The sequence below is a fragment of the Peromyscus californicus genome, unplaced genomic scaffold (assembly GCF_007827085.1).
Source record: "Peromyscus californicus insignis strain IS unplaced genomic scaffold, ASM782708v3 Scaffold_6__1_contigs__length_162567912, whole genome shotgun sequence".
Classification (NCBI taxonomy): domain Eukaryota; kingdom Metazoa; phylum Chordata; class Mammalia; order Rodentia; family Cricetidae; genus Peromyscus; species Peromyscus californicus.
Window position 1 is genome coordinate 65,239,812 of NW_026294584.1, and position 13,008 is coordinate 65,252,819.

The window sequence follows — 13,008 nt, forward strand, 5'->3', positions numbered from 1 at the left end:
GGATACTTAGCTATGTGCCCAAGCGTGGCACAACTGTAGTGCATGATGGTTCAATTTTTAGATTTTTTTTTAAACTTCCATACTGACTTTCATAGGCTTTTTTCAAAAAGCCTTTCAAGAGAGTAAACTTGCTGTTGTCACATGCACACTGTGATCATTTGCAAAGGGCAGCCATACTCCATAAGTACTGGGAGTCACATGGGGATGTTATGTGTAACAGCTCTTTACATATAAATAGCTGAACATTAACACAAGCAGCCTTCTTTTCCTCCAAAGACAGTCTTGCTTCATTTGAGTATGATGTATGGGCAGGGAAGGACACAGATATATAATTCAGATCACCATGAGGTTGTACTCAAAAGTCATGCCACAAACAAGCATTGTGTCAGTGCCTCTGATTTGGGAGTTTGATTGATTCTGGAATTCAGAAATTCCCAGCTCTGCTGGTTTTCTAAGCCATATCTTAAATCGTCTCTCTTTAGGCCTCATCACTGCCTCCTTTCCCACTAGACATTTGAAATCCATAACCTCAAGCCCATTTTAAGCAAATTAAGATTATGATATGACACAGTGCATTGGCAGTAGGTATGTACCCTTCTCACTGCCCTTGGTTGTCTAGGCTGTGTGACAGTAATCAATGATTACTGTCAACGTGATGGCTTCTCCCTGTCTTAACAACTTGGTAGAACTCTGAGCTACAGAAATACTCTAGGAAATATCAGTCTGCAATTTGTAGATGTTAGAATGTTGTGGACTCTGGAAGACTGGTGAGGTGAGTTATTAGTGAATTTCACATTACCAAGGTGTCACCTTGATGGGTCTAAGGGCTGCTCAGGTTATCAGGCTGACATTATCCCTTGGTGTGCTGTGGGGTGTTTCCAGGTGAGAGGTGCATTAAATTCATGAGCTCAGCAAAGTACAGCACCCTCCCCAGGGTGGCTGGGCAACATCCAGGCCATATAACCCCCTTGGGATCCCTAATAGAACAATTAAAGAGAACATGAGAACAGAAAGCACTATAAGCTAATATTATAATCTGGGATGGGAGCCACCTTTCTGAGTGTGGTTCACCCACAGTAAGGAAATAACTGATAACTACACAAAATTGTCAAAATGTCTTTATAGATAGAAAAAAACTGCAGAGACTAATGACAAATCATGAAATGTATTTGTGATTTAAGGGACATTTAAAGGGCATTCTAGAAGCACATTTTCTTAATGCATTATCACAGGTATGCACCATATATTTAAAGCTAAAACAAGAACCGATTTGACCTATGATATTGGCAAGAATTAGAAAGCCTGACAACATTCTCCAGTGCTAATGAAGGGGGAAATGGACTACAGCCACTAGTGAACCTGGCACTGGCTGACTGCCACTAAAATTTTATCCTACAGTATATGCACAGATACTGGGCTGTGCCCACAGCAATAGTTATTTTAAAAAGGAAGAAAATATAACCAGGGTAAACTGCACAGCAGTTACAAAGCCCAAGGTAGATAAGCTGGAAAATATTTTCATGATATATAATTCAGCTAAAAACAAAGTATGCAATATTACAAACACAGAATACAAATGAGAAATGGGTGAATCTGGGTATGCAATTGTTTAAGACAATAGAAATCTTTGTACTTTGTAGAGAAAGATACAGGGCTAGTGGAGATGAAAGCAAAAAGAGAAATTTTGTTTGGTTAGTTTTGTTTTTATGAGACAGTTTCTTCTAACTCTATGCCCAGGTTAGCCTCCAACTCCTGATCCTCCTGCCTCAGTCTCTAGAGTGCTATGGATTAGAAGTATGCATCACCATAGGGTTACTTTTTGTATAAGAATTTGTGTTCTATGATTTTTTTTGAACTACTGCCATTATCAATTCTTACCCCAAACTGGGTCCTTTTGTTCTGTTTAAATTGTGTCTCCAGTAACACAGAACACCAAGGAAACTTACTAAATTGTGTCTCCAATAACACAGAACACCAAGGAAACTTATGCACAGTCAAGGCAGGAGAAATGGGAGTGATGTGTGTAAATCTGCTCAGCCTGCTGGAATTGGGAGGTTACAGACGCCAAATAGAGGAAATGAACAAATGGAAAGGATGGTTCTTTGGGAGGCAGAGGCTTTCTGGGAATCCAGGCGCACTCTTTTATAGTTCTTTCCAGTCTTCTCATGGCAGTTGTCAACTGTGATAGACTGGTCAGTAGGAGGGTAAGGTCGTTTAGTACAAGATGGGACAATAATAAAGTTCAGGGTTGTCTCATAGTCACTCTGACAGATCCTCCCAATTTTGCCAGCTCATCTGAAGACGGACTTCTAATCTACAGGCATCCTGTCCTCCAAGATTCAAGCAGCTAGAAATTCTGCTAGGTCAGCAAGTAGTGCAAGATTACAGAGTCACACATGAATTGATTTTTATTTCACTAAAATTAAGAAGAAATTTCTTCTTCATTGACTTTTCTGCTTTTAATAAAATAACTTAAAAATAGTCCTGTCAGGCTAAGGAGATGATTCTGTGGGTAAAGAGCTTACTGTACAAGTGTGAAGACTTGCGTTCAAACCCCCAGAACCAGTGTAAAAACCAGAGAACATAGCAGGGACACTTATAACTCCAGAGCTCCGATGAGGAGACAGAAGTAAAGACTGGAGACTCTGCACAAGTTCTAGGGCCAGCACAGTGCGGGGGGCCATGGAGAAACCCTGACTCAAACAAGCTGGAAAGCAACCCAAGGTTGTCTTCTGACCATCACATGGATGCCCCCCCACACACAAACATTCCTACAGAAGTTAGGAAAAGGGGAAGGCAGCAACAAGAGAGGATAATGACTAGAAAAGGTGATGAGGAATTAAAGCATAGCAAGACATCAAATATAATGGATAAATTTGCCTGTTATATAACAAACTCTTGGATTTCATTGATGCAGAACACTTAAAATGAAACAAAATGTTCAAAGTAAATTCATATTAAAAAACAAATGAGAGCAGGCTTAGTGGCCTATAGTGGGAGGCTAAAATAAAAGAAGCTCACATTCAAAGGCCAGCCCAAGCCTACATAATAGCAGCACCTTGTCTCAGAATAAATAAACAAGCAAAAAAGGAAAAGTGGGGCTGGGAGATTGTTCAGTTGGTAAGGTGTTTGATGCCAGGCCTCAGGACTCACATTCAGATCCCCAGCAGGCAGTCTTCCAGTCCTGTGATCCCAGCTCCAGGAGAAAGAAATTGGAGGATACGGAGTTTGAGACCAGAGCTGGTCTGACAGAGAGACAGACAGACAGATAGGAGAGAAATAACAGACCTAGCTAATGAAACCGGCATTTGATATGAAAAGTAATTTAAAAGTGGACATTGGAAGATAAAGTATCACCAGGCTCAAAACACTGAGGAGGAAGGCATCCACATACATGGAAATCAGGTTAAAGTTTAAGAGTCTCATATATACAGCCTGCTGCCATTAAAGACCAAAATGTAACTGAAATTAGTTTCCACAAAACTAGCAAACATGGGAAGAAATTTAAAGTATAAAATAACAGAAACTCACATGAGTATTTCAACTTCACTAAAAAGATACTCAAGTGTAACTAATCCTAAATGTATTCCTAATCCTGACCACCAGTACCAGAACTCTAGGATGGAGTTTATTACAATAAAGGCCACTTATTAGGGCTGGGGATGGAGAGCTCAGCATGCAGACATTCCTGAGATCAATCTCCAACACCACATAAACTAGGTACAGCAATGCATGCCTGTAATCCCAGCACTTGAAGTAGGCAAGAAGATTCAATTTTTCAAGATCATCCTCAGCTACATCCTCAGCAAGGATGGCAAGCTGTATCCTGGGCTGCAGAGGCCAGCCTGGGATGCAAGAGACCCGGTCTGTTTAGTTTGTTTTGTTTTGTTGCTTTTGAGACAGATTTCTCTGTGTAGCCCTGGCTGTCCTGGAACTCACTCTGCAGACCAGGCTGACATAGAACTCAGAGATCCACCTGCCTCTGCCTCCTGAGTGCTGAGATTAAAGGTGTGCACCACCTCCACCTGGCTGAGACCCTGTCTTTTAAAAAAACAAAACAAAAAACGATTACATATCAAACCATGACCATGTAACCCTGGATTGCTCAGCACTAGAGCACTCTGGCCAGTCTCTGCCTAGCAGTAGTGCAAGGAGACAGAATATAGCAGGTGTGTGGTGCAAATGCAAATATGTTTGATACTGTATATTGATAAAATGCACAAAAATCACATAAAATTACCCAAACTAGATTACTGGGTATCCATAGTCAAGGTATATATGTGGTAACTATTTATTGTAGAGGCACAATAATCAGATGTAAATGTGGGAAATTGCCCCTTCACAAAAGTCACATCCTAAGCTTAACAAGGAAGCTTCAAACCACAGAAGGGCTTCTTCTGATAAAGTCAAAGTTATTGGTGAAATTATTAAGGCCACTCCACGTAGTTAAAAGGAGATTTATTTAATGGCGTAACTTACAAATTAAGGGATAGGTAGGTTGCAGGGTCTGGGGAAGGTGTATCGCAGTCCAGCGGTGTTCTCTGGAGCTCTGCTTGGACCACCTCCACCATCCAGGGTCCCAGAACCGAGCGAGAGCGCTGTCTCATCCAGATCTTGGGTCTACAGGAGCCTCCCTTGGCCCCGCCTTGTAGGCATGACAGTTGCCGAAGTCTCAATGGGGGTTGGAACTTCCAGATCAAAGCTGGAATGGCTACCCACTACATCTCCCCCTTTTTGTCTAAATAAGAAGGTTCTAACCTAATACAAGACTATATACAAAGGAATGGTTATCAAATATTGTCCAGGAATAATGAGGGATAATGACCTAGATAAGATGGAACTACAACCAATGCAAACAATATCAAGCAAGAAACACATACTAAAATCCAGAGAAGTATAGAGCATAGGTAAATGGCATGTTACAAAGATCATTCCAAAAGGTGTCCTATCCTAAAGAACCTGAATCTAATACTTAATATGTTCTATCTACTAAGTTGTAACTATAACTGCTAGTCTTCAATCCCATCAAAGACCTGAGAAGGAATATAACGGTAACTGAGAAATGGTAGATGGATGCAAGCAACTTTTGGGAATCTTGCAAGAGTAGACCGAGACAGCTGGCATCCTGGACAGTCACATAATGTTTCTCAGCATTGTTGGTGCATTCAAATTGGCTACAGGCCTAAAGTATCTGACAGACCATTTTCCGAAGCAGGAATTCTGAAAGACCATCTTACCCTGTCTTGGCAGAGTACAGTGGTCGCTTTCCTTGTGTCCCACTTGTCCAGAAAGGACAGCATTGAATTTGTACTGTCAGCTGTCGAGGCAAGGGCAGTTCTTTGCCCAGTAGGCCATTTTGTGCCAAGAAGACAAACTTCCAAATGGAAATGTCTTAGAAGCCCAACATTCTCTCAGGATCAAATTGGTGCAGCCAGGAGCAATTGTGTCTCACGTCAACAGAATTCTAAGTTATTTAAATGCCATTTTCTCTAGGTCTATGAAGTGTTTGAAGATTACCTGTCCATCTGATCTATGTATCTGTAAATCTGGATAACCTAACTAACGTAACTATAGAGATGACAAGCATAGGTGACTATAAATCTATAAGTCTTATCTACCGAAATAACCTAAGGACTAAGGCTTCACGTAAACAAGGTAAACAGTCTATAAGCGAGTGTATGGTAAAGAACGATGACTTCAAAATTGTGACAATACACAAGATGTTATAACAGAGGTAGGAGTATATAGTGCGATATGCAATATGACAATAATCTTAAATATATATCAATATTTATAACAGAGGTAGGAGTATGTTGTGTGATATGCAATATGACAATAATCTTAAATATATATCAATATACCGAATATCCTAAACAGAAGTAGAACATACATAAAGTATGACAGATATAAATTTACATTTGTATCAATATACAAATATTTTGAATAAGAGTAGAAATATATGTACATTATAACAAATATAGTTCTGTATTTGTATCAATATACAAATTATCTTAAACAGGAATATAAAAATAGTTTACATTTGTGTCAACATATAAGAATCCATAACAGTGCAAATTACAGTGCAAATTATTTAAGGCTGCTATTTTACTAAATTTGTTTACTAGTATACACAATAATCTACCATAATATCTTATACCTATCCATTCCATTTCTTCTTTTCCCTTTTTTCTTTCTTTTTTTTTTTTAGAATACTGAGTTTAATATTTTCTTCCACCCCCCAACCCTATAACCATCATCCATAACCCTGAGAATCATGAAACCTAAGGGAGAAGGGGCGTCGTTTTCTTAGAATTGCTTCCTGCTGTTTAGGGGGTGATGTTATCTCTGTTGGGTACTGTGAGAAAGCTCAGATAGTTAAATCTCAGTTAGACTAACTGTAGGTTCTGCAGCAAGTCTTAGAGTAATGGGTAAGATTGTCTGAAATTCTGGTAAGAAGTGTAGTATGATGATGATTACCATGGCATCATTCTGGATTGGGTAGAGTTGTTGTTGGGGCCCCATCTTCCTTCTGGAGACTTCTGAGATTGCTATTAGAAAAACTTATTTGTTATCAAAATGGAAGATTTGGATTTAAAGAGGACATAGCATATAAGAAAGGATTCTGAAAAATCAAGAGTAAGCATGGAGAGAATTAGAATCTAGAAGACAATGGTCCCTTTTTATTGGTTTCCTTCTGTCCCACACCAGAGGGCTCTTCTGATATGGGACTGAAGAATCTCTCAAACTTTTCTTTTAGCAATGTGCTTGGGTTTAGAGAAGGAGTGAGCCAATTCCATCTCCAAAGCCAGCTTGGCTTATAATTGAATTGGAACCACAACTTTTCTAGATTGATAGAGAGATAGATGTTAGACAGTGAGATTTTACCGTGTGTAGATTGGTACCAATAGATTCTTTCTTTCTGCTGTAAACATCCGGATATCCAAGGCCTTATGATTTTTGGAAGATGGGTATTTCCATTATCCTGGAAAGACAAAAACAGAACCTTACCCCAACCTTTGATTGTTAAATTTTTCTTACAACTTGTAGAGATGTCACATTGGTGGATGATCTTTTACTTCTCCTCATCAAGGGGTTTTTCCTGTTCGAATCAAATTTTTATTAATTTTGTTGGTATCCATAGCTTTTCTTCTCCTGCAGAAACAAAGGCAAAACCCCTTCCCCAACGTAGAACATATCCAGGTTTCCATTCTGAGGTCAGCACATCCTTGAAATAAACCGGTTGGTTTAGCTCAGGAGTTTTGTCTGTCATCCAATGTCTCTCCACAGCTGTTGTTCCTTTCTCATCAGCATTGAGAAAATTCAAGGTTAATAAAGCACTATGCAGTCTATTTCTAGGAGTCATTGTTACCTGTTGCTGTTTATTTAGCATATCCTTTAAAGTTCGATTGTATCTTTCTATGACTGCTTGGCCTGTGGGATTGTGTGGTATACCTGTAACATGCTTTATATTGTAAAAAGCAAAGAATTGTCTCATTTTATTGGAGACATATGCTGGGGCATTGTCTGTCTTAATTTGTACAGGTATTCCCATGATGGCCATAACTTCTAATAGGTGTGTAATCACAGAATCAGCCTTTTCAGAACTCATAGGAGTTGCCCATTGAAATCCTGAATAGGTGTCAATGGTATGATGTACATACTTTAATCTTCCAAATTCTGCAAAATGAAACACATCCATCTGCCAAATTTCATTTCTTTGTATACCTTTTGGATTGCTCCCTGCAGGTAATGGAAGTTGGTTATAGATGGAACAAGTAGGACATTTTTTCACAATATCCTTAGCCTGTTGCCAAGTGATGGATTCTTCTTCAAACCTTTGCTATTTACATGGTATTTCTTATGAAATTCTGAAGCTTCTAGCACATTACCTATTAGTAACTGATCAATCTCATCATTACCTTGTGCTAGAGGTCCTGGCAGACCTGTATGGGATCTGATATGTGTTATATATATATAGGATGTTCCCTTTTTCTGATGATTTTCTGCAATTGTATGAATAATGAAGTTAATTCTGTATTATCAGGAATAAATTCAGCAGTTTCAATATGTAGAACAACTCTCTCTGCATATTGAGAGTCAGTGACTATATTGAGGGGTTCTGTGAAGTCCATCAGTACCATAAGAATGGCATACAGTTCTGCCTTTTGTACAGAGCTGTATGGACTTTGTACCACTTTACTTAAGTCTCCTGATTTATATCCTGCTTTCCCTGATTTATTTGCATCAGTATAGAATGTGAGGACTCCAGAAATTGGCTTTTGTCGTACAATGTGAGGAAGGACCCATTCGGTCTTCTTTATGAATTCTATTCTCTTGCTTTTGGGATAATAGTTGTTAATCTCTCCCAAAAAGTTACTGCAGGCTCTCTGCCAGTATTCATTATCTTTCCATAGTGATGAAATTTCTTCATTAGTTAAAGGTACTACAGTTTCTCCTGGGTCCATTCCTGTCAACTGGCGAAGTCTTAGTTTACCTTTTTGAATCAAATCAGAGATCTTTTCTATATAAGTCTTTAATTTCTTATTTGGTTTACGTGGTAGGAATATCCATTCCAATATAATATCTTCCCTCTGCATCAAAATACCTGTTGGGGAATGTCTGGAGGGGAATATGACAAGAATGCATTTAAGTTCTGGTTCCACACGATCCACATGTGCTTCTCGAATTGTCTTTTCTACTAGAGCCAATTCCTTCTCAGCTTCGGCTGATAATTCTCTTGGACTATTTAATTCTTTTTCCCCTTCTAGAGTATTAGCCAAATTTTGTAGTCCATCTTTGGGTATTCCCATGATACCCAGTAAGCTGGAAATGCTTCCTAATAACTTTTGAAAATCATTAAGAGTCTTCAATCGATCTCTCCTTAGTTGTACCTTTTGGGGTCTAATTTTTTGTAGCTCTATCTTATATCCTAAGTAATTAATAGAACCTCCTCTTTGTATTTTTTTCAGGAGCAATTTGCAGTCCCCAGCGAGGCAAAACTTTTTTTACTTCTTCAAACATGCTTTCTAATGTATCTAATTTTGGATCAGCTAATAGGATATCATCCATATAGTGATAAATTATAGATTGTGGAAACTTTACACGAATTATCTCCAATGGTTTCTGCACAAAGTATTGGCACAAAGTAGGGCTGTTTAACATTCCCTGTGGGAGGACCTTCCATTGATATCTCTTGACTGGCTGAGAATTGTTATAATTAGGTACTGTGAAGGCAATTTTTTTTCTATCATTTTCTTGTAAGGGTATGGTAAAGAAACAGTCTTTTAAGTCAATAACTATTATAGGCCATTCTTTAGGTAGAAGAGAGGGCAAGGGCATCCCAGTCTGCAGGGAGCCCATTGGCTGAATTACTTTATTAATAGCTCTCAGATCTGTCAGCATTCTCCAATTACCAGACTTTTTTTTAATAACAAATACAGGAGAATTCCAAGGGCTGGTAGATTCTTCAATGTGTTGGGCATTTAACTGCTCTTGAACCAGCTGTTCTAAAGCTTGTAGCTTCTCTTTTGTCAAAGGCCATTGTCCAACCCAGACAGGTTTATTAGTTAGCCATTTTAAAGGTAAGGCAGTTGGTACTTCTGAGAGTTCAACAGCAGTCGTGCTCTGTTTGTGAACAGCCTGAATGGTTGGTGACTGATTTTTATAGCATGTCATGATATTGTTCCTAGAAACATGCATTGGTCTGTATTCCTTTTCTGAAAGTGTAGGAATTTTAATCCGGGTATTCCACTGTTGTAACAGATCTTGGCCCCAAAGATTTACTGCTACATTTGCTACATATGGCTTCAGCCTTCCTCTCTGTCCTTCTGGCCCTATGCATTCAACCCATCTCGAACTCTGTTTTATCTTTGATAGGGTGCCAATCCCTAAAAGTTGGACATCTACCTCTTGAAGAGGCCAATTCGGATGCCATGATTTTGGTGTAATTATAGTCACATCTGCACCTGTGTCTACCAGGCCCTCCAGAACCAGGCCATTAATTCGAATCCTAAGCTTTGGTCTTTGTTCATTTACGGAAGTCTGCCAAAATATTTGTTTTATAGTGTTCTTTGTAAACTGTGATCCACCTATCAGAGCTGTTTTATCATCCATTGCAGTATTGGTTTTTACATTAGGCATTGGTTTATTCAGTTGTCCTGGAGAGGAATTTCTTCCACAGTGACTGGGAATGTTCGTACTACATTTGATTTGGGGGCCTGCAAGAGGCCCCCTGAGGTGTTTCCCGCCAGTAAAGGTTGCCTCATATATCTATTTTTGATCTGCACTCACTGGTCCAATATCGGCCTTTGCCACACCTTCTACATAATCCGGGAGGTGGTTGGGGTCTCCTGTTTAGAGTATTCCTAAAAGGAGTATTACTTCTAGGAGTACCCCACATACAGTTTTTACTTATATGACCTGGTGTACCACATTTAAAACATTTGGTAACACGGGGCCTTCTTTCACCTCTGGGATTTGTCTCTCCTATCCAAGCCTCATTACTGTAGTTACGAGACTCAACACCATTAATATACTGAATCCATTCTTCCAAAGGAGCTGATCTGATCTTTAATGGTGTGAGTATTCTGCATTCTGCATTAGCATTGTTGAATGCCAAGGACTCAGTTAATACTTTTCTTAATTCTTTATCTGATACAGCTTTTGTTATAGCTGTGTTCAGCCTTTGTAAAAAATCGGTGAAGGGTTCGTGAGGTCCCTGAAATATCTTTGTGTATACCTCAGTTGGTTTTCCAGGTTCTGGAATTTTTTCCCAAGCATTTAGAGCTGCTGTACGGCATAGGGATATTGTATGCTCATCATAAGTGGCTTGTACATTCCTGTCAGCGAAACATCCCTCACCAAGTATTTGATCTTGGGAGATCACAAAACCTCTGATTTTACCTTGTTGTTCTAAATTTTTTGCCTCTTCTCTCAACCAGCTTTTCCACTGTAGCTGCTGGCTATATTCTAGAACAGCTGAAATTAACTGATGCCAGTCATCTGGGATGATTCTATGTGAGGTAGACCACGAGTTTAACATCTGTCTTATGTATGTGGAGTGTATCCCATAGGTAACTACTGCTTCCTTTATATTTTTAAAGTCCCTTGTTGAAATTGGTTGTAATATATATGTATTATATGGCTTGGGGTGTGTGTCATCTGCTGGCTTCTCATGGATGATAACAGGATAAGCCATTGTGTGAGAGCCATTTGGAGATGTTACAACCTCTATGGTCTTGCCCTTCTGCTTATTAGGTCCCTTGTCATGTTTACTGAGAGTTTCTTCTAAGGCTTGCAAACGAGCACCTAGGGCCTGTTCTAGGGAGTGAATCTCCTCTCTGGCAAGGGACTCCAGATTTCTCATGGAATCATATAAGTTTTTATGTTCCTCAGAAACACATGATTCCATGGACCTTATCTTATCAATTAATGATAATCTTTCTTCCTTATATAGTGTCTGGAGAATTAGTGTTCTGTCCATTAAATATTCACATTTATTATCAATAAGATCAATTTTTGGTACAAGCCTGTTTTGTAAATCCTGATCAGCAGATTCCAGTGAAAGAATCTTTTTCTGTACGCTTTCATTGCTATCTCTTAAAGCAGATTCCAGAGAGAGAATCTTTTTCTGTACGCTTTCATTGCTATCTCTTAAAGCAGATTCCAGAGAGAGAATCTTTTTCTGTATGCTTTCATTGCTATCTCTTAAAGCAGATTCCAGAGAAAGAATCTTTTTCTGTAAGTTTTCATTGCTCTCTTTTAAAGCAGATTCCAGAGAGAATCTTTTTCTGTAAGCCTTCATTGCTATCTTTGAAAGCCTGTAAATCCTGGCTAGCAGATTCCAGAGAGAGAATCTTTTTCTGTAAGTCTTCATTGCTATCTTTTAAAGCCTGTAAATCCTGGTTAGCAGATTCCAGAGAAAGAATCTTTTTCTGTAAGCCTTCATTGCTATTTTTTAAATCCTGTATCAGTCCCAATAATGACTCATCTTTGTTCTTGTTATTAAACCAGTGTTTGAACACTGTGTGAATTATTACGATGAATGCCAAAATGGTACAGGCCAGATATGATTTAGGAAGGTCGTATATTTCCAGGAAGATGTCATTCATCATACAGGCAAAAAGGTTTTCAAATTCTTGTGAGGTAATGTTGTCAGCCATATTACAAGAATTACTCAAAATTTGTTAGTCAATTTTAAGGTGTAAAATTATCAAGTACTTTTACTTGAAACAATATGCTTACCTTTCGTGGTTTTTGAGGGTGTAATAGCACTTTTCAGCCAGCAGGTGGCGTTGGTACAGCTCCAAAGCAGGGCCTGCTGGTGATCTTGGCTGACTGCAGCTCGCTGGAGTCAAGATGGTGTGAGCCGGAGCCGGCACTCAGGAAGCCGGGGAGTGCCTCTTTCACTGGTCTCGGGGCTAAGCTAGGGAACTGAGACCGGACTAGCTGCTCCCTTTTTCGGGAATGGAACCATGTAGGCGTTCCCTGGTTATATGGAACTTTGCAGGTGGGTTTAGGTACCCACTAGCCAGGGAGGAGGCTGAGGATGGGAGCCACCCAGGCCTTTGGAATTTGCCCCACGTGAGCGCCAGATATTGGTGAAATTATTAAGGCCACTCCACGCTGTTAAAAGGAGATTTATTTAATGGCGTAACTTACAAGTTAAGGGATAGGTAGGTCGCGGGGTCTGGGGAAGGTGTATCGCAGTCCAGCGGTGTTCTCTGGAGCTCTGCTTGGCCCACCTTCACCGTCCAAGGTCCCGGAACTGAGTGAGTGCGCCGCCCATCCAGATCTCAGGTCTCCAGGCGCCTCCCTTGGCCCCACCTTGTAGGCGTGACAGTTGCCGAAGTCTCAATGGGGGTTGGAACTTCCAGATCAAAGCTGGAATGGCTACCCACTACACAAAGTATTGAATAAAATGACTAATATATATGGTGCATTTAAATATAAACGTCCATTTTCCACAGATAGGTTTAATGTGACTTTTAACTCTTAAAAAAAAACCTC

At 39.6% G+C, this 13,008-nt stretch overlaps 2 protein-coding genes across 7 annotated transcripts in view; one reads left to right on the plus strand and one right to left on the minus strand.

Annotated features, from left to right (window-relative positions):
- The window catches only part of Rnf32 (ring finger protein 32), a 43,295-nt gene that overhangs the window by 17,590 nt on the left and 12,697 nt on the right, over positions 1–13,008 (plus strand). The gene's annotated exons all lie outside the window — the stretch shown is intronic.
- Lmbr1 (limb development membrane protein 1) overlaps positions 1,106–13,008 on the minus strand; it is a 157,851-nt gene continuing 145,948 nt past the window's right edge. For 2 of the 3 annotated variants that reach the window (XR_008214310.1, XR_008214312.1), the window contains one exon: positions 12,621–12,898. Coding sequence is in view for 1 of the 3 variants with exons in the window: in XM_052720101.1 (XP_052576061.1) it covers positions 10,262–11,875 (1,614 nt within the window). In the remaining 2 variants the exon portion in view is untranslated. Of the gene's footprint in view, positions 12,899–13,008 lie in introns of all 3 variants that reach the window. The other variant, XM_052720101.1, reaches the window with a different exon arrangement.